At 67.5% G+C, this 21,161-nt stretch overlaps 1 protein-coding gene across 2 annotated transcripts; it reads left to right on the top strand.

Annotated features, from left to right (window-relative positions):
• Positions 1 to 15,895: 15,895 nt before the first annotated feature.
• CBX8 (chromobox 8) lies at positions 15,896 to 18,038 on the top strand. Of its 2 annotated transcripts, none has more exons than XM_086762728.1 (5): positions 15,896 to 15,996; positions 16,398 to 16,441; positions 16,641 to 16,706; positions 16,781 to 16,871; positions 17,060 to 18,038. In XM_086762728.1, exons 1-5 carry the CDS (start codon positions 15,928 to 15,930, stop codon positions 17,894 to 17,896), a joined length of 1,107 nt encoding a protein of 368 aa, XP_086618854.1. In that variant the 5' UTR covers positions 15,896 to 15,927; the 3' UTR covers positions 17,897 to 18,038. The 2 variants fall into 2 exon arrangements, with proteins under 2 accessions (XP_086618854.1, XP_086618855.1); XM_086762729.1 differs by having other exon boundaries at positions 16,805 to 16,871; positions 17,060 to 17,995.
• Positions 18,039 to 21,161: the final 3,123 nt, after the last annotated feature.

The following is a 21,161-nucleotide window of genomic DNA, read 5'->3' as shown; positions in this document are numbered from 1 at the left end:
TCGGTGTTTCCCTCTCCCCGCGGCGCTGAGGCAGGGCTGGGCTTCTGCAGACTGCGATGGGAAAGCCGGACGGCTCCTGGGAACGCGGGCTGGGAAGGTGGCTGCCATGAAGGGACGGCTGCCAGTTCTCAGCCCGATGCTGCTGCCCCTCTGGCGTTATCCCTGCCTGGGGATGGTGGTGATTAGACAAGGAGTTGAACTTCTCCAGAAAGCAGGATGGTCCAAATTCCACAAAAAAGCCTGCAGGCATCTCTGAACTAGATTAATAATTGCTGGAGTCCGCTGGAAATACAGCGCGGGGCTGATTCCTTACAAAATGGCTCACGCAAAGGTGGTGACCTCGCAGCGTGCCCGTGGAGCCCGTCTGCGCACGGCTGAGATGCAGCACCCCGTCCCTGCTCCCCTGGGATTCCCTGGGGCGTTCCCGGAGTGGCGCGCTCCCCCAGCCGCTGCCCTCTGGATCAGGCGCTTGCCCAGCTGGCGCCGCTGCCAGCCCTCCTCGTCTTGGGCTTTTCTTCAAGTGGATTTCCAGAAAAGATCTTACTATTGATGGCACGTTAACGTGTACGGACAAGAGCCTCGAGCTGTGAGGAGCAGCAGTTGGTCTGGGTCAGGCGGACCCTGCGGTTGTGCTGGAGCTGCCCGTGGCCGCGGGCGCGTCGCCCCCGCCGTGTGCGAGACCCAGGGGGTGGGCAGCACCCTGCCGGTGTGGGCAAGGCCAAGGCCGGCAGCTGCGTTCATCCCTCGCGTCGGCTGGGGCTCCATAGCCGATGGATGCTCATGCGATGTGTTCAGTGCCGGTGACCCTCACCTGTCTGCGCGGGACCCCAGAATCTGATCGTACGTGCGCGGAGAGCGAGTGGAAGGAGGTGAGCTGTGATGAACGTTGCCATGTTGCCTGTTGGCTGTGCTGAACCTCGAGGGTTTTGATTGACGCCGCGTGCCGGCGGGGCTGCGCAAGGGACAGTGGAGGCAGCGGCGGCCGAGGGTGCTGGAGCGCAGGTGACCCCCAGCCCCGGCCGGGGGATGCGCAGGGGTGGTTCGGTGGGAACCGTTTTCCTGCTGTCCCAGGCTTAGCTGGCAGAGCAGACAATCAGAAATGATGCATTTCCCTTGATTAATTAAGCTAATGGTTATCTGAAAACAAAAATGGCATGGAAGAGGAGACGCATGCTCAGAATGCAAAATGTGATTTATGAAAGGGGAAGTGCCGCTCGACAGACAGCGCCGGAGCTCGCAGGCGCGGGGCTGGGCAGGCGGCTCGCGCCGGGGCAGCACGGCCACGGCAGGAGAACTTTCTCTTGGGCCAGACGCAGGGCGCCGGAACCGGCGGGGTTTCTCGCTGGCAGCACTATGTGCCTGTTAAACGCGGGCCCCCGGCCCGCACCTGAGCATCGCTGGCGCTGGCGCGAGCCGGGCAGGCAGCGTACTGCTCCGGTCTGTAGGTGAGCGAGGCTGGCGGCAGTTAAGAACCGCGTGCAGGTTTGCAGCGAGCTCAGCCCATTAACGTTTTTACAAAGGGCCTGTGCTGCGTTGCCCGTTTTTAAGGAAGCAGCGCTGCTCTGCACGCGTGCTTGCTGAGCCTCCTTTCCCCACGCCCACCGCTGCTCTGTAGAAGCACCTGAAATCTTCTCTCTGCTGGCAGTCGCTGCGGTTGGTTTGAGGCGCCGTTTCCCGGAAACCGCATCGCCAGATATTTCTTATTTTAAGTGTTCGATCGTGTTTATCAGCGCTCCAGCAGCTTCCTGCGCAGCGAAAGGTGCGGTGGTAGTCGCTGGTTTAAAAGACGCACCCTGCCCCTGCCCTGCGCCAATTGGCTGGGCGCGCTCCGGCGTGCGGGGCGTGAGTTACTCGTTCCGCGCTCTCCCCGTGTGAAGTGCAGCAGACCTAAGTGCCTGTTACTGAGCAAATGAACGTGAAGTCTGCTATGGCTTCCAGCGGTTATCAAAGCGGTCCAGGACGAGATGGAGCGTCGCCGGGCTCCATTAGGAAGACAGGCGCGCGCTGCGTTTAATGTGTTTCCCAGGAATGCGTTAACCTCTGCTTGCTTTGGATTGATTCCAGAGAAACATTTGCTGATTTAAAAAGAGAATCTGTGTTTGTGGGTTAGCTCTTACAAAAGGGCCTGATGCACCCACCTGTACGTGGCCGTGCGGAGGGGAGGGACCGCAAGTTTCTGCGGTAAAGCTGCTCCCAGGTTCTCCCCCTCCAGCCGTGGTGTTAGCGGTGCCTGCACCAGTGCTGGGTTTGAGTCTGGCCACCAGCCCTCCCTCGCTGAGCTCCGTGGCCAGCCATCGCGGTTTCGGCAGGCGTCGGCGCGGTCCCCGCTGCGTGCGGGGCGAGAGGTGACAGAAACGCCGTCCCAGGGGACGGCCGCAGGGCAGCCGCCAGCGTGGGCCCTGAGGCACGGTAGGAGAGGTTGCATCCCTGGGGGGAGGATGCAGTGAAGGAGAAGGATGTTAAATAAACGCACGACACAGAGCTGATGTCTTGTAACCAAGTCCCAGTCCTTGCCTCGCGGGGACTGGGAGACTTCCAGGTCCAAACTGGGAATGGGAGAGGAGCTGCTCTCTGGCGAAGGGCAGACAGTGTAAGCAGCCGTATGCAGTGAGGAAGAGGAGGATTTCCCCAGCAGCCGGGGCGCTCCGTGCTTTTGCTCGTACATGGGTGGGGACAGCTCCTCCAGGCAGTCACTCGCAGGCGTTTTGGGGGGGGTTTTCCTTATTTTTCCCATTCTTCCCTGTCATTTTGCTGTGCGACATCGGGAGCTGGCGGTGTGACTTTGCTGAATGCAGTGGCCTCAGCACCTCTTCCCGGTTGGAGACGGCAGCAACAAGGTAAAGCATTCATGGGCGTGTTGGGGGATAAAAAAGAAAGAAAAAAGCCTGCTGTTCAGGCTGCGTTTTTCCAGGCCCGACCCCTTGAGCATGGCGGGGGCTGTACAGCTCGGCCGCTCTCATGTTGGCTGCACCGAACCGTTTTCACCAAACCTGTATCCGGTGGGACTGGTCCAGCAGCAGAGGCCTGCCACAGAGGGGTTTTGCTGGATTTTTGGTGGGACCGGTGTTCCTCTGTGTGGGAGGGAGAGACCAGGGCACAGCTCCCCGCCAAACTGGGGCAGCTGGGCGGGGGGGGGGCAAGGGGGCTTCCCCCAGTTCTGCTCCATCCCCTCGCCCCCTCGCTTCCCCCGTCCCGCGAGGCTGCCTCTGGTTTGAACAGGGGAAAATGGCGGGCGGTGGGAAATCCTCGGTCTCCGCCGCAGATAAGGTCATTTGGATTCAGCCCAGATTCGTGCGAGATCTGTGTCAGGAGGAGACGACCGCAAGGACACTGCTCTGTTTGCGTTTTCACCAGAAGAGGAAAAAGGCTCTGCAGGGCTGGGCACAGTCCAGAGCATCTCCAGGCGCTTCCAGCGCCTCGGCAAGCGGCTCCGGAGGGTCCTCAGCCTGCAGGAAACCCCCTGCCTGCCCCTCAGCCAGGGAGAACCCGGCTAAACGCCAAACGAAGCAGCTCGCATGGGCACGAGGTGGCTGCCACCAGCGACGTCTGACCCAGCCGCGGCTCTGCGGCGTAGCCAGCCTTGGGCAGCATCGGTGCGGTGAGGAGGAACGGGTGCGTCAGCAGGACGTTGGATGGAGGAGATGGGGGCTCAGCGCCTGGGCCCCAGGGAGGGACCCCCAATTGCTGCCAGCAGTGACAGGGGAGGGGGACGGGGGTGGATGACAGGGGAGGGAGATGGGGCAGAGGGGCTGTGGTGGCTGTGGCCGGCGCTGTGCCAGCGCTGTGCTGGTGGGAGCCGGACCTGTGCCGGCATGCGGGCTCCCGTGGGTGCTGAAGGGGCGTTACTGCGTGAGCGACCTTTGGGTGCAGACGGGAGAGAAAGGAGGCTCTCGTAACACTGAGAGTCAGGGGCAGCGCAGGTGAGGGCTGCAGGCGGCCGGGGTCCCCTCTGCCGCGCTGGGACCTGCCTGTGCCGCCCGTCGAGGGCGAGAGCCCGGGCTCAGCGGGGAGCGATTTGCTGGCAGCTCCTGAAGTCGTTTCTCAGAGGGAGCTGTCAGTGCAGCTGACACCTTGATGGAGTTTAAAGCAAACTGCAAACACAAAGATTTATTTTTATCAGAGGAGCAGGCACATAAAACACGCCGTGCAAGGCGGTGCAGCCTGGCAGGAAGCACCCTGAATCCCAGGAGCCGTGACTTCGGCATACCGAGCCGTGTGCCGGCCCCACTGATGGCAGCCCCGTGGGGTTTGAGGGTGGGGAGAGAAGGAAACTTAATCACCAACTGCCAGACCCTCCAGCATCTCCGTCAAACACCAGGACCCTTTCGTGAGGGATGGCACTGGCACCCGCTGGGACGATGGATCCTGACCCAGCCGAGTCGCGGGGCAGAGCTGCGACGGTGCATTTGATGGTGGATGTACAGCCGGTGCTGAGCAGAAGTTCTTGCGCCAACATAACACCGCATCTCCCGGTCTCCTGGGAAAGCCGCGGGAAGCTCTGTCTTCATCGGCAGTGGGGACGAGCCTGGGGTGCACAACGTGAGCAGCGGTGCTGTTTGGTGAGAGGAGCCGCAGCTGGGTCTTCGCAACGGAGCAGCTGCCCCTGCCGGGGGTCGGCCCGGAGAAGGGCTCCGGGTCACTCGGCGTTGCCTCTCGCGCAGATGCAGTGCAGGGACGGTGTTGCTTTCTGTTAGGAAGCACAGGACTAGGAAAACCAGGATAACCCCAGCCTCAAAGGTTGCCTCTCGGCTGGAGCCGAAGGTGGAAAATTGCAGCCCAGGAGCTGTGAGCAGCAGAGGCCGGGGTGGAAAGTCGGGACTCGGCATTTCACAGCCGGGCGAGGGCAGGGGGCAAACCCCAGCTCGGGGATGGCCGGGTGGGACCAGGCTGGGCCAGCCCTGACTGGGGTGATGTTCCACCCATGTGTCACCTACATGGGCCTCGCCACACCAGCGTCACGGCAGGATCAGGCCCCAGTTGCTTCAGGGGGTGACAGAGCAGCCCTGGGGCTGGGGACAGAGCCCACCCCCCAAAATGTCCATGCATGGCTGCAGGCATGGACTCGCCCCCCAAAAAAAGGGATGGCACCTCTGCACCCAGAGGGGTGTGCAGGGACAGCTGGAAAATGCCCTTGGGGTGAGCCTGGGCATCGTGGTTGCGGAAAATGGGGGGTTTGGAGGAGTTCCCCCCCCTTCCCTCTTGGCATCGAATTCCTGCGAGGTTTTCCCTCCTCTTGGCACCAAATCCCTGGCTCCCTGCACTGGCATCTCCATCTCCTGCACCCGGGGGGATCCCGCTCGCGCCCACGCTACTGCCACAGAGGGGAGGACGCCCACGAGCTCACGGAGCTGTTCAGAGCTCACAGACACAGGGACTTGAGAGAAGAAATCATTTATATTTTGGTTTTAAAAAAATAAATAAATAAAATGGAGCAGCAGATTCTTTTAAGCAAATAAAAACTTTGGGGAGGGAAGGTTTGTTCGTATCAGGGAGCCACCGAAGCCTCTCAAAGCACTAACTAAACGGTAATTTTCACATCTGCTAGTAAATGTTAATTTTCACATATGTTAGTAATTGCACATGGCGTGAAAAACGCGGGATGAGCCCTTGGCCCTGAGCGTGCCCATCCATTTGCAGCACGGCGCGCTGGGCTGGTGTTCTAACATCATGAACGGGATTTTTCAGGCGCAGCCCTCTGCGTGCGCTGGGCCCGGCTGCGTCCCCGTGGCCTGGCCCGTGAGGTCACCGGATGACACAGGGTGACCCCGCTGCGGGCTGTACGGGGGCGACAGGGGACCCGGTGGGGTGATGTGTGGGGTTGGAGGGCTCAGCCCGACCCCGAGCCCTTTGTAACCTGGGGTGGGCAGAGCCTCCCTGCATGAGAAACCCCTCGCTCGCCCCACACTAGCTGCTTTCGTCGTCTTCTCCAAGTTTGTACCCCCACAACCCAAGCAGCCCCACTTCCCAGCGTTGGGTGCTCTGCTTCTCAAAGATGCTTCCACCCCCAGGACTCAGACATCGCTCCCCGCCAACCCGACGAGGGGCCGCCGGTCTCACCGCCCCATTTCCCCAGTTTGTGCTGCCAGCAGCGGTCGGTGGCTCAGCAGCCGCGGCGAGCGGGGATGAGCATTATCGCAGGAATTCCTTCCATCCCTCGCCCGAGCGTGTGACAAATAACTCCTGGCTGTGACATTGTCTGCTCTGCTCTCGGACTGGCAGGCTTTTTTTTTTCTTTCTCTTTCCCCGGAAAGGCAATTTTACCTTTGCCTCGTGTATCTCCATCCCCAGAATTTTTTTTGCGTGGCATCATGCTGTGTGCCCGGGGACCGTGGTCCATGGCGGGCAGTGGCACAGAGAGGCCGTGAATGCGGGGTCGGGGACTGGGGGCCGGGGGAGCGGTCGGCTCGGAGCCCCCGGGCCGCGAAGGGACGCGGTAACAGGAGCGGTGCGGTGCGGCGGGGAACCAGCCGTTCGTCGCGGGGCGGGGGATGCGCACCGGGGAGGGTGGGTCCCGCCGCGCCCCCCCCGCCCTTCTTCCGCAGAGGGGCCCGGGAGAGGGGCGGGGAAGCGGCCCGGGGGGCCCGGCCAGGCGCTGCTGCGGGGGTTGTGGGGTCGCTCCGTGCCCGCATCCATCTCTCTGCGGGGAGGGTCCGGGCTGGGGGTGCCCCGGTGCAAACCGCCGGGACAGGGGCCGTCCGTGGGGACGGGGACCGAGGATGGGAAGGATTCCCCGTGATTGTTCGGGAAATGCGGGGCGGGGCAGGCTGGCGGTGCTGCCTCGCTGCGTGGCACTGGCGAGCCCGCTCTCGCGTGTCGCAGCCTCCAGTGGCCCCGCGGACACCAGAACGTCGGAGAGGAGGCGGGGGGACACGGGGGACGTGGGGAGGGCGGGGGATGGTGCTCAGCGGACGGTTGGGGACACTTTGATCAGCCCGCAAAGCCCCGCACGGGGAAGGGATTCGGGGGCTCAGCCCGGCGGTCACCAGCGGGACGGGGACACTGCTTGGCATCGCCCTGAGATTTGCTGCCGTTCACACGGCGGGACTGAAACACGCGAGGGGTGCAACCCACAGCCCGTGGGGCAGGGGCGGGCAGTGGGTGACGATGCTGTGTGTGTCGTTCCCCCCCCCAAATCTTACACCCTCCGCCCCCGACATTTTCCGCACTCCTCCGATCCGCCTTTGCCGGCGGTGGCTTCTATGAAGATGAATTTTTCCTCACCAGGGCGCTCGGCCGTTCCGCCGGCAGCCGTGCCCGCACCGCACACCCACACCTCGGAGTGCGGGGCAGGCGGCTGCGGCGTGGGGCTGCCCCTTCCCTTCTTGGGTGCTCCCACGCGCGGCCGCAGCGCTGTGTGTCCCCGCGATGCGTGTCCAAGGGTCAGATGCCAACCGCGGGGAAGCGGAGCCCCCCCCTCCCCCACGCCCGAGGTCCCGCGTTGGGACTCGCAGAGCTGTTTGCAGCGGGATCATGGGGAGGGGAGAGCGGGGACGCGGGGAGGGCGGAGGTAACGGGGCGGAGGGGATCCCTCGGGAGGAGCTGGCGTGGCCCGTGAGCGCCCAGTGCCGGGGCAGGACGGCCCCCCCCCGCAAACAGCGGGCCCGGGAACACCGGCGGCAGGAAACGTCCCGCGGCCCCGGCAGCAGCGAGGGGAAAACGAAACGGGGGCGAGAAAAGGGCGGAGGGCCGAAAGCCCCCGCGGGCGGGGCGGGGGCGGCCCGGCGGGGCAGGGGGTGCCCGGCGCGGTGCCCACACCCGCACTGCAGCAGCGGCGGAGCGGGGCCGGGCCGGCGGGCTCGGCTCTCGGCGCGGTGCTGCATTGCAGCACTGCAGGAGCCCCCTCCCTCCCCGCTCCCTTCTTCTCCCTCCGCCGCCTCTCGGCTCCGCAGGCCGCGGATCGGCTCCTCCGCGCTGCGCTTCCAGTCACACTGGGCATCTGCCCCACCGTGCCGCAGCCGAGACCCCTCCCCGCCGCCCCGCGACCCGGGAATGCAGCCGTGGGGGCGGGGGACACGCACCCGCTCCGCTGTGTCCCCTGGTTGGTGTCTGTCGCCGGTGTTCTTCAACCCCCGCGCACGTGGAGGGACCAGCCCGCCCCGTCGGGGCATCCGCCGTCCTGCCCGCCCTGCCCCACGCCCCCCGCACGGCCCCGCTACTCGGCCCGGCCGCCCCCTCCGCCCCCTCCCACGCCGAGTTGCCCGCGCTGTCCGCCCTGCTGAGCCCACCCGGCCGCGCGTGGGCGACGCACTGCCCCACGCCGTCCCCGCGGGCTTCCCGCGAGGGCGTTTGGGCTGGTCCCGCGGGGAGCCGGGACTGAGACCAGGACCGGGCAGGGGTGAAGGGTGCTGTACCGGGCGACCCGGCCCCGGGGCGGCCCCTCCCCGACGATACGGTCCCCTTCGGCCGTCGGGGCACATGCGCTGCCCGTGGGGCGAGCGGAGGGAGCCGAGCAGCCCCGCGACCCCGGCCCGTTGGGAAGGGAGGCTGGTGGCCGCGCTCCGGGCTCCATCGGCTAGGGACGGCAGCGCGGAGACCGCTGCCGGCCCCGCGTGACGGGGTCCTGCGTGGACCCAGACACCCACGACCCGCGGCTGCTGCCTGCTCGGGGCGCGAAGGGGGAGCGGGGAGATCCCAGTGGGAAGGAGCCGCCGGCGGCCGGGCGTCCCGGGACCTGCCCCGCCGCTGGGTGCGGGGGCGGAGGGGTGCGGGACCCCGGGCCGGGGGTTGGGGGGCCGCCCCCCCGCCCCGTCACAACGGGGGCCCGTTCCCAAGGCTCCCGCTCTTGTCTCTGCTTTGGGAAAACGCCAGCACGGTAACAAAATGGCGGGGAAAAGGGTGGGATTGTCACGGCGAGCCCTGCCGCGCGGCCCCGCCGGCCCCCGGCATCGTCCGGACGGGCCCGGGGGCTCCGTGCCGGCGGCAGGAGCGGGGCGGGGGGCCCCCCCCCGGGGCTGTGCCGCCGCCCGGTCCCGCCGCCCCGCAAAGCTCCGGTGGAGCCGCAGCTGCAGAAAATGGCTGCTCGGCGGAGCCCGCTGAATCCTGCCATGGCGGGGGGGAACGACCGGGGGGCACGGCACGGCAGCAGCGGGACACCCCCCCCCACCCCGGGGAGCCCCGAGACAGCCGGGGCGGGGGGCGGCCCGAGCCCCTCGGGGCGGCGGGACCGGTGCGGAGCGTCCCCGGCGGGGCCTCACCTGCGGCGCGGGGGGGGCGACGGAGGGCAGCCCGCCCCGATCGCTCCCCGCCCGCCGCGGCCCCGGGACGGTGCGGACCGGCAGTCCCCCCAACCACATGCCCCCCGAGACGGTGGACCCTCCGGTGCCCGCCTAGCCGGAGACGCCTCGCAGCCGCTTCCGCAGCGCCTGGATTGAAATAGAGTAAAAATAAAATAAATATAAAATAAAACCGGGGCGGGGGACGCGGTTCGGCCACGGCGAAGCCGCAACGAAAACTCGGCCCCGCGGCCCCGCGCCGTCCCGCCGCTCCCCGCCCGCCACGGCGGCGGCTCCCTGGTGCCTGCCCGTGGGGCCGGAGCGGGCACGCGTGGGTGCGCGGCGGGTGACCGAGCTGCCCTTTTCTCCTCGCGCACCCGGAGGTGCGCTCGGGTTTTTGTGGATGTCCGCGGAGCGAGGAGACGTCCCAAAAAACGCGAGTGTGAGAGCTGGGCTGGGGTGATGCTTCCCCCACGGGAGAGCCGCCGCGGAGGGGATCGGGGGGGCTGGACACGGGACGGGGCTTTGCCGTGGCCCCGCCGCGCACGGTGCGAAGGGCGCCGGTGCCTCCCGGAAACCCCCCGCCCGGCGCAGCCCGTGCACCTCTGCGGGAGCAGGAGGGGCCCGGCCACGCGGGGTTTCCGCACGCCGGGGTGCGGCAGGGCACAGCGAAGCCCCCTGGTCCGTGTGCCCCGCATCGGGGTCACCCGTGTCCGTGCATCTCCCCTTGCCCACGCATGGTCCCGTGTCGCGGCTCGGCGGAGCAAGGGGCCCACCCCGTCCCGCCGCCTCTCCTGGCTCCCGGCCCCGCGGGGACCCTCCCGCCCCGCCGCGAGTGGGACGGGCGCGGTTTCCTCCGTGACCCGCGTTGCGGGGACAAGGCAGGACCGTCGTTCCCGCCGCACTTCGGAAGCTCCGTGGGCACCCGCGGTGCCGTTGGTGCCCACGGAAGACGTCGCAGAGCGCGGCGGGGCGGCCCGACCGGGACCCACGGGGCGGGGCGGCGAGGCAGCAGCAGGGGTTGGGCGGGGCAGGGGGTCCCGGGGTGTGTGTGTGTGTGGGAGGGCGTCCCGTCGGGGGTGACGCCTGGGAGCGGGGGTCTCCGCTCCCCCGGGGACCTTGGCCTCGCGGGGGGGCGAGCGCGGGGCCGTTCCGCTCGTGAGAGCCGGTTGCTGCGATACCGACGGGCCAATGAGCGCTCACCAGCTCACCGCGGGCTCTGGCGCCGCTTCCTTATATGGTGCGCGCCGTCCGCGGGGCGCCGCGCTCATAGCCATATATGGGCATGGACCTAAATACAGCCCCTACCTTGGGCGGGGCGGGCGGGGCCGCGGCTGCGGGACGGGGCGGGGGGCGGGGGGGAGCGGGGGCTGGCGCTGCTCGCCCCGCCGGGCCGGCCCCCGCCGCGGATGCCTCCCCCCGCCCCGGGGGAAGCGGCCGCCGGTCGTTAGGTGAAATGTAAATGGACCGCGTTTCACCTCTAATTGCTTTTGTTAAAAACGGCGCGGCGGGGCGGGGGCGGGGCCGGTCCCGTCGCGCCCTGTATCGTCTGTCACGTCCCAGCTGAGATCTTCCCCCCCCCCCCAGGCCGGGACTGGGCACTGCGGTCGGTCTCGCCCCGTCGAGTGGTCGCTGTCCACTCGTGGCGCTCCCGCGGCCGCGGCAGCCGCGAGGGAGCAGATCCGTCCTGGCGGGCCCAGCGGCGCCGTTAGACGGGGCGGGGGGGAGGGGCGTGGGGGGTGCCGAAACACCCAGCGCCCGGGCCCCCCGCTGCGAACCGCTGGTGTCTGTGTTCCTGCGAAGACCCGGCAAATTCAGAAACCCCGCAAACAAAAGCTCCTTTGTGCCGAGCGCCCGCAGCCGGGTGCGGGGCGATAAAGCGGCGCCCCCCGCCCCGCCGCGCCCCTGGGAGCGGCACTTGCGACATGGGGCGGGGGGAGGGGGCTGCGCGGCGGCGAGGGGGGCGGCTTGGGGGGCCACGGGCGGCTCTCGGTGCGTGTCGGCACAGCTGGAGACGCGAGGTCGGTACTTTTCCGTGGGCGCTCCCCGCAGGAAGACGTCCCACCGCCTCCCGCTCTGCCTCGCCAGGTCCTGCTGGGGATCGTCCACCAGTGGCTGCGGAGACACGCGTGGGGCGGCTCCCACGCCCAACGCCGACGCGGGAGACTCCTCGACGGTTCGCGGGTGCCTGCTCCGGCGGAGGACGGTGGCTGCGCTCCCCCGTGGGGACGGCGGAGGGGAGACGCCCCCGCCCCCCCCCCCCCCCGGTTCTCCGCGGGCGCTCCCCACTGCTGAAGCCCGGGTGCGCGGGGTCGGCGGAGCCCACCGTGGGGCGGTCACAGGCCGCGCGGCCGCCGCCGCCATTTCCAGGAGGACGATGCCACCTATGGAAAGCACCTGGAATTCGTCCGGGCGGCGGGGCCAGGACGGGGGGGCCTCGCCGTTCCCCGCGACGCCCTGGGGACGAGTCCGGGCTGCTCGGCGGGGCGGGACGCGGGTGAGGGATCCCGGACGTGGAGGCTCCACGGAGCGTGTCCCGCGTCCCACGCCGCGGCTCCATCCCGGAGCGAGAGCAGCGCCGGGCACCCGGACGGGGCGGCATGGGGGGGGCTTCTACAGGAGGAAGGCGAGGGGAGCGCGGACGGGCCCGCACCCGCGTAGATCCGGGCCCGGCCGCCGTCCTCGGGGGCGCCCCCCTGGTCCTGCCTGTCCCGGCACAGCCCCCTCCGCGCTCCTGCTGGGTCCGGTCGCGCCGAGCTCCCCTCCGCGGCCCCGCGGGTCCCAGGGAAGGGGCCGCAGCCCTTCCCGTGCCCCACGGGGGTCCGCGGACCTAAGCCCTGCCCCCCGCCCGCCCTGGGCTCCGGAGCCGCCGAGGAAGCCCTGCCCGGGACGGAATTCGATGTCCAGCGCTTCCACAAGGAAAAACTTCCTCGCAGGGGATTCCTATGCTGGTGGGAGTGGGTAGGAGTGGCCCCGCGGGGCCCCTTCCTCCACTGGCTGCAGCCTCGGCGGCACCGTGGGACGCCACGGATCGGGGCCCACGGGGAAGAGGTGGGAAACGCGGTCCCGCGGCAGCGACCCCACGCGTGACCAAAGCTCCACGTACGGCCCCGTCTCCAGGCCCGAGGGGGGCCAGTCCTGCCCCGGCGGCCCCATCCCGCGTGGGGTGCAGGTGCCGGTCGTTGCCTCCCCGCTTCGCCCTGAGCTGCTAGGAAACGCGTGGGCCCCCCACGCGTTTTCGGGGGCCAGACCGACCCCAGCCCAGGGCCGGGGGTGCTGCGGACTCCCCGGGTCCGCGCCCGTTCTGCCAGGACCACCCGGCACCGCCCCGGGGAGGGGGTCGTGAATCTGTCCCGGGGCTCCTCCCGGCTCCGTTCCGCCGCCGGTGGAGGGAATCCTTATCCCGGCCGGGAACGGGATCGGGTTGGGAGCCAGGCTGGACCCAAGCCATCCCGTGCGTAGGTATGCGGAGAGGGGGGAGCGGCACGCTGGCCGGAGCGCACGGGAAACCGCGGGGATGCGCCCGGCTGTGGCGCGGGGCCCGATGGTGCCGGCGGTTGGGTTGCGGCTAGCTCCTCCCCGCCCCGACGTCGGCCCCCGCCCCCGCGGCGCTCGGACACGCGTGGCCGCCCCGCCGCCCCCACGCGCGTCCCTGGGAGGCGCCGTAGCCTCCCGGTTTCGTTGCAAAGTTCGCTAGCCGTGGAAGCCCCCCCGCACAGCACGAAACGAGGAAGGGGAGCCGGGCGCTCTGCCCCGCGGCGGCCCGCTGAGCCTCGACGAGCTCATCGCACCGGTCCGGGCCGGAGGAGCGCAGATCCGGTGGACCGCAGGCGGATTTGGGGACAAATGGGCGGAAACGGGGTTTGCCGCGGCGGCGCACGCCCTCGCCGGGCCGGAGCCGACCCCGGGGCCGCACCGACCCCCGAGATCCCGGGACCCCACGGCAGCGCTGGGGCCGGCGGGGACGAGAGGCTCCCCCCAAGTCGAGAGTCCGGGGGGCTCCCGGGCCGCTTCTGCCGTTGGCCTCGGGAGGGCAGAGGGCGGCACGTGCCCGCGCCCGGGCTCCACTCCGCTCCCGGTGCTCCGGCCGGACGGTAGGCGCCCACGCCGCGCCCCTGGCCCCGAGCGAGGGGTCCCGGACCCCTCCGGTAACGGCGGGACCTGCCCGGGGAGAGGGAGGGCGGTCCCGCCCGCCGCTGACTCGTTCTATGGCGCCGGGCGGCTCCGGCCACGTTTCTCCTCCCAGGCCGAGACCCCCACGAGCGACCGCGGCCTCGGCTTGCCCACGGCCCGCGGGCCCCGGCCGGACCCCCCCACGTAGCGGCCGGCGCTCCCCGCCACTTTCCCCGCGCAGTTCTCGTTTGCGTCTTCCTGCCCCCCCCCCCGTCCTCCTCCCGCGCGTGTCCCGCGTGGGTCACGGTGAGGGATGTAGCGATTCCCTCTGCGACGGACCCGCACCCTCTCCGCCCCCACGCGTGGCCATGGGGCTCTGCAAAGCCGCGTAGCTCCACGCAGGCGGCGGGGCAGAAGCGGCTGCGCAGCCGAGAGCTCGGGTGCGGGGTAGCTGCAGGGAGGCTCGGCCCCGGGACCGCGCTCCCCTGCGACACCGGCAGCCGAGGTGCGGGGTAAACACCCAGTTCCTGCCGCACGTCCACGGCCACGGAGCTGGGCTCCGCTCGGCCCCGCGTGGACGCTGCCCCGGGGGCCCTGAGCCGCGGGCGAGGCGGGGGGGCAGCATCGTCGGGGCCCGGAAGGACAATCTGCCCCCCCGTCCCGTCCCGGCCCCTCGCCCCCCGGCCGGGCTCCGCTCGCCCCTGGGTCTCTCTCCCGCGTGACACCTTCCCAGGAGCGGGAACTCGGCCGCCGCGTCCACGCCGATTCACGAGCTGCCCCTCGACCTGCCTTAATTAGTAACGATTAATTCGGCATTAACGAAAAACTTCCCGGGACGCCGCTCGCCGGGGGCCGGGAGGGGGCGGGGGGGACGATCCCCCCCGCCTGGCCCCGCCGCACCCACGCCAGGCCACGCATGCCACGCAAAACCCGCCGGGACGGAGGAGTGGTGCTGGAAGCCCGCAGGAGCCGCCGGGTGGAAATGTCCCGCCTCCACCCGTGAGCGCGGTTTCCCCTCGGACAGCGGCGGCGGGAGGAGGGTTTTGCCCACAGACACCCGACCCACGCGCTCCACGAGTTCCCCGTGGGGTCGCGGAGCTCCAGACCTCGGTGCTGCCCGCGGGGGCTCAAGATCCCCACCCGTGTGCCCCCACTGCAGCGGAGCCGTGTTCCCCGCGGGACTGGGCAGGGTCCGCGGCGGCAGGCGAGAGCCCCGTTGAGCCAGCGATCCCCGCGACGGGGACAACGCCGGGGTCCTTCGGTCTCGGTGTACCCCGATGCCCGTGGGTCCCCCCGGGCCGCGTAGCCCCCGCACCGAGCAGGCGCATGGGGGAGATGGTGGCCCAGCCGCGCTGGCCTCGCCGGCCCCGCCACGCGTGACCTGGCGCCCCCCTCGTGGGCAATCCGCAGCCAGACCGGAGCCCCAGGGCGAGGCAGCCGCGGTCGCGTTTACAAGAGAGGAGGCGCAGACAGATCCTCGGAGCCCCGCCCACTGTGGGGTCTCCCACGCGTGAGCGCGGGAGCCGCCGAGGCCCACTCCCACTTGGCTGAGAGCTTCTTAGCGGAGGAGAGCGGCGGGGGGAGAGGGGGCAGGTCCACGAGAGGCCTCGCCTGGCCTTGTCCCGCGTGGGCGGGGCGGCAGAAGCCCCCTCAGCACCGGGCCGTGGTGCGGCGAGTCCCACTCGCGCGACAGCCCCGGGTGGCGCTGCTGACCCGGGACTCGGCAGTGGAGTCCCCCCGGAGCCTCCCCCGACGGCAGCGGGCGGGGGAATCCGTCTCTCGTGACCTCTGTGGCTGTTCCCCGTGGCTCCTCCACGCCCGTGTCTCGGTCTCTCGTGGCTGCCTCGGGGCAGGAGAAGGCGACGGCTCCCGGGCGGGATGCGGGGAGGTGGGGCGAGCGGCAGAGCCGGGGAGAGGATCCGGTACCGGCTGGCAGCCTCGCGGTGCCACCCGCACACCCACGCCACTTCGCTGACAGGTGGCGCGGGAGGAGCAGGGACCAAATCCCGCATGGGGAGCGGAGCTGGGGGCTGCCGGCGCGGGAAAGCGGAGGCCGCTGAGCCCCGCTGCGCCCGCGCCGTCGGGAGGAATTCCCCCCACTCAGGGACCGCGTGTCTCCTCGGGCACCTCCTCGCCACCGTGGGCCGAGCCGCTCCTGGTCGTGCGTGACCGCTGCCGCCTGTGACCCCGATCCCTTTGTCCGGGCCGGGCCGCAGAGCGCGGGGAGCGGCCCCCCCCCGCCCGCCCCGTCCAGGCGCTGCCCCCGACCCGCGCCGCCTTTGTGTTCCGCGCCCCCCGGAGCCGGGCGGGGCGTGTGCGGGGGGGGGGGGGTGGGCGTGGCGGGGCGTGGCATCCCCCCGCGCGCGCCCCCCGCTTTGAGCCCCGCCCCGCGCTCATCGGGACGCGGCTCACGTCGGGGGGGGCGGGGCGGCGGCGCGAGCCAATGCGGCGCGGGCGGAATATTCCATCCGGCTCCGCCGGCAGCGAGCGCGGGGGGAGACGGGGGGGGGGGGGGGGGCGGCGGCGCTGACGTCAGCGGGCGGAGTATTATGGTCTGGGCTGCGCTGGCGGCTGCCTGTGTGCTGCGAGCGGCCCCGTAAACATGGAGCTCTCGGCCGTCGGGGAGCGCGTCTTCGCGGCCGAGGCCCTGCTCAAGCGCCGCATCCGCAAAGTAGGTGTCTCCCCTCGCTCCCTGCACCCCCCCACGCGGCCCCACGCGCCCTCCCCGGCCCCGCCACCGCCCCGCCACCGCCCCCCCGGCCCCACCGGCCCCGGCCCGGTTGCGGCTGGGGGCGGCTCTTTCTCCCCGCCGCATGCCCGGGCGTGCTCCGCCGCCTCCGCACCCCCTCCCTTTCGTTTGATGTTTTAATAAATCGCTATTATTTATTCTCGTCGCATCCCCCCCCCCCCCCCGACCCCCCCGCGCTCCCCTTCCCCTCCCCCCGCGTGTTTTTGCAGCGCGCGCGCGTGTTGCACGCGTGGAATCGCGGGTGTACCTTTGTGGCGGGCGTCTGTGGCCCTTTCCCCTCGGCGCGTCGCTTCACGCCCCTCCTGCCCCGCTTCCCCCCGCAGGGCCGCATGGAGTACCTGGTGAAGTGGAAGGGCTGGTCTCAGAAGTAAGTGGGCCGTTTGGCGGGGGGGGCTGCGGCGGGGGGCTGCGGGGGGATGGGGCTGCGCCCCGCGCTCCCTTTGTACCGGGGGGCGCGACTCGGGTCCCTCCCTCTGGGCCCCGTATTTTTGTTTTGTTTTAATTTATTTTATTTTGTTATTGTTTATTCTCCCTGGCCCCTCATGCTGTTCCCGCTCCGCCCCCAGGTACAGCACCTGGGAACCCGAGGAAAACATTCTGGATGCCCGGCTGCTGGCGGCCTTCGAGGAGAGGTACAGGGCCTTTGCTGGCCGTAGGCCTCGCGCTTGTAAATCTCGTGCTGTCTTGTGGCTATGCTGAATTGAAGCTCTGGTTTTTTTAACACCTCTAGGGAGCGAGAAATGGAGCTATACGGGCCCAAAAAGCGAGGCCCCAAGCCCAAAACCTTCCTGCTAAAGGTAAGGAGGCCAAAGCCCCGCACGTGCCGGTGCCGGCCAGGGCCGCGTCCCGTGGCGGGGAGTGTGGGTCCCTCTCCGGCCCCCACGGGGGACGCTCCTCGCGAAGGTGGCCCCTCGTCTCGCGGGTTGCAATTATGCAGCCGGCTGGTGGGATAATGAAGTCACCGGTTGATTTCTCTTCTCTGCAGGCCCAGGCGAAAGCGAAAGCCAAAACCTACGAGTTCCGCAGCGATTCTTCCAGGGGGATCCGGGTGCCGTATCCCGGCCGCTCCCCCCAGGAGCTGGGCTCCACGTCCCGGGCCAGGGAAGGACTCAGAAACATGGCCCTGGCTCCCCAGAGCAGCTCCAGCACCAGCACCCCCAAGGGAGACAGCATCCGCGACCGCGTGATCCGCATGGAGGAGAAACCCGGGGAGACCCCCAAAAAGAGGGGCCCCAAGCCCCGGAAGGAGCTGTACAAGGACCTGGCGGAGACTCTGGATGCCTCCAAGAGGAAACTGGGGGACCCTGGGGACAAGGTGGGGGACTACCTGAAGGCCAGGAAGATGGAGGAGGCGACGGGGGCGGCCAAGTTTGGCTCGGGACACAGCGTCATCCAGCTGGCCAGGCGGCAGGACCCCGACCTGCCCGGCGCCCTGCCCGGCCCCAACCGCGCCGAGGTGGGTGCCAAGCTGGGGGCTGCCGAGACCTACCCTCCCCGGCTGGCCAAGCACCGGGCTGACTTTCTGGACGCCAAGGGGCAGGGGGGGCTGGACCCCGGCGGGCCCAAGCTTCTGCACAGCTCCGTTAGCTCGGGCTCCGTGGGCAGCCTGTACCGCGACGGCGTGGGGGGCCAGGCGGGGCGACCCTCCCTCATCGCCAGGATCCCCGTCTCCAGGATCCTGGGGGACCCCGAGGAGGAGTCCTGGAGCCCCTCTCTCAACAACCTGGAGAAGGTGGTGGTGACTGACGTGACCTCTAACTTTTTGACCGTCACCATCAAGGAGAGCAGCACGGACCAAGGATTCTTTAAAGAGAAGCGATGAGTTTGCTGGAGGTGGTGCTGGGGTTTTCTTCGGTCAGATCCAGACAAAAGCTTGGTTAGAGCTTGGTGGGCCTTCATTTTTTTTTTTTTTCTAATTTTTTTTTTGTTTTGGTTTTTTTTGGCCTGGAGAGAATTTAGAAACTGCCCTAAATTCATGAATTCACTTTTTTAAAAATTTTTTTTAATTTTTTTTTATTTTTTTCCCCACGTCTTACATTTCGTTGGAAAGATTATCTCTAGAGTTATATTTTCTATTAGATGTAAATATGTTATTTAAGAAAAAATGCTTATATATATATATATCTATATATATATATTTCAACTCTGAGTTGTTTTATTTAAATGGAGACAACAGTGACTGCTCAGTTGCTCTTAGAAAGGACAATAAAACTGAGAACTAACAGAGTTCACGCATCTGTGGCAGGAGCCGGTGTACATAACGAGCGATGTTCATAGCTGATTATGTTCTGGGTTTTTTTAACTATTATTTTTCATATGACGCCATGGACGGTGGAGGGGGGAAGCGTTCCTCCCTCGGAGGGCGAAGCGCCCTGGTTTCTTGGTTGCGGTCTAAGGTGTTGCTTGTACAATCAAGTGTGCTGTGTCCAGGACTGCCGCCCGCGGCGGCCGCAGCGAGCACTCGGATTTACAGTGTTGTTGGGGAGGGGGCGTTTCCAGTCTGAGGGGGAAAAAAAAAAATGTTGCTACAAAGTCGGGGCAGGGAAAAGCAGAAACCCATAAAAAGGCTAAAACTGTTCTCGCGGAGTATTGACTTGAATCACCTTTTCTTGCGCAGGAAGGGGAGGTTTGTGTGCCAGGTTCCTGAGGGGGTGATACTGAAATGCACTTTAGTAGAGTTGTAGCAGCTGTGGGAGACGGGACTGAGCTGAGAGTCTGTTTTCATTTTTGTCTGGTCGCTTGATTCTGTTCCCCCACCCACTTGAAAAAAACAAAACAAAACAAAACCCCAACAAACCCCCCCTCTGTTTACATTCCTGAAATGCCAGAGAGGTTTGGGAGGGTAGCATGTCGCTGCCCATATTTAGATGCTTTATCCTGCTATAGAAAGTGGATGATGATTTTTTTTTTTTTTTTTTTTTTTTTTTCCTTCCCCCAAACACGGTTGACTTCAGCGTGTTGGAAGACTCCAGATAAAGTGTTCTGTAATACCCACATCTCTGACAAATCCCAGAGCCACCTTTATGCGTTCAGAGACAATAAATATTTCCCTCTTCTTACGCTAGTTAAACAATAGCCAAGAGGCAAAATATTCCCGCGCGCCAGCAGCCCTGCTGATGCGGACGCCTTTTTGCGTTTCCTTGCCTGCGTTATTTCTCCTGGCTCTGGGGGTCCCTGCCCTTTCGCTGCCCGGGCTGGAGCAGGGTGCGGCCGACGGGTTTCTGGGCGGTGGGGGCGCGGCCCCCCGCTCTGCTGGCTCCTTCTGCCCCAGCTCGGTTGCAGCCGCGGCGGGCGGGGAGCGGGACCTTGGCCCGTGCTGTGTTTGCAGTTGAGGTGGAGCAGCGTCCCCGTCCTGACGCCTCGCTCTGAGCATCTCTCTGGGTTGGAAAGCACAAACGCGTCCGGCAGCGCCCGCGGTCAGGCTGGGCCGGCTCGCCCCCGTCCCTCGCCGCTGCTCTGGCCCAGCTGCCCGAGGCTCCGCGTTCGGCACGCGGGGAAGGGGCTGGGGCAGCCCTCTGCTCATGGGCCGGCTGTGCCTGGTCCCTTTCCCCGTCCTTCTTTTGGGACCTCTGTCAGATGGCCTGGCGGGAGGACGGTGGATTGGCTGTACGGGAGGAGCCGTGCCTGTCAGTTCTGGGTTTTTTTGTTGTTTCTATTTTGTTTTTCTTTTTTTTTTTTCTTTCTTTATTTTATTTTATTTTAATTTTTTTTTTAAGGCATACTTTGTAAAATTGAGATTTTAAACTTGGTTTGTACGAAGAGCCAATGTGCTGGCTTCGGTGCCAGGGTGGCGGGAGCTGAGGCTGGAGGGTGCCTCCCCTTGCGAAGGAGCCAGAGCCGCGCTCCTGCCCCGCTGGCGTGCTGTCGGGGCTCCGCGTGCTGCGCTCCAGCCCTGTGTATATGTGTGCGTCCTGACACACGTATGTGGCGCAAAAATACATGTGGGTGTATATGTGTGTATGTATATAGCGACGTATATACCGAGTGCGTGTGCGTGGGGGTGCGTGTGCGTGTGAATTATTTAAATCTAAGACTTGTACAAAACTGATTTGGCTAAATCTCAGTCTCAGAAGTGAAGCTTAACTACGTGTCTTCTGCCAGCCGTGAATGTCCATATGAGACCTGCTTTTTATGTCAGTTTAAATATATACTTTGTAAATAGAAACGTGTCTGCCTTCCCTTTCTGGGGCCCGGGAGCACGGTGGGGTGGGCACTGGGGCCTCGACGGGGTGGGTGGTTCCGCGTTTCCCGTCACCCCTCCGCGAAAGCGGCCCGGGAGCCTCGGCCGTGCGGGGCAGGGGCCAAGCCCCCGATGGGGCAGGGGGAGCTCGGGGCGCCCCCGGGCACAGGTGCCGCCGGGCCGGGCCGCGCCGCCGGGGGTCCCGCGGTGCCCGGACGGGGCTGCGGCAGGCTCGGCTCCGCTCCGAGACAGAGCCCCGGGGTCACGGCTTCGCCCCCGGGAAGGTGCCCGGTTAGCGGGCCGGGCCCCGGCGCTGCGCCCTTCCGACGGGGCGCGCAGGGGTGGGGGTCCCTGCCGCCCCTGCCCGCCGAGCCCGGCCTTTGTGTTCAAATCCGCCCCGGCCGCGCAGGATGGGCAGGGGGGTGGTGGTTTTGGTGGGTTTCCCCGAGCGGTGGCCTCATTAACCTCCTTTCTCCGCTCCCGCGGGTGAAAGGCGCGGACCCCGCATTGTGGGAGCTGTCAGCGCGGGCGCGGAGAACCAGCGTCGAGGCGGAGCGGGGACAGGGCCGCACAATGGCGGCTTTCTCCCCCGGCCCGGCGGGGGGGCCGCTCGCACGGGGGCCCTGGCGCGGCGGCGGCGGCGGGGGGACCGGCTGGCAGAGCCCCAGGCCGCGGCCCGCAGCACCCGACCCCCCCTTCCTGTGCCGGGACCCCCCGCCCCGGGGCTCGGCTCCCTACCGACGGCAGCCCCGACGGCGAAGCCCCGGGGGCCGCTTGCCCCTCTCCGCGGTCGCCGGGCCCGGGAGCCGCCGCTGCCCGCGGCCCCCAGCGCTCCCCCCCCAGACCGGCCCGGGGCCGCAGGTGGGGGCGGCCGGGCGGGGCGGTGTTAAAAGGAGGCACCTGGGAC

This window comes from Chlamydotis macqueenii, chromosome 18 (assembly GCF_036417535.1).
Source record: "Chlamydotis macqueenii isolate bChlMac1 chromosome 18, bChlMac1.mat, whole genome shotgun sequence".
Lineage (NCBI taxonomy): Eukaryota > Metazoa > Chordata > Aves > Otidiformes > Otididae > Chlamydotis > Chlamydotis macqueenii.
Note: the sequence above shows the minus strand (reverse complement) of the source record. Positions and strands in the feature narration are given on the sequence as shown.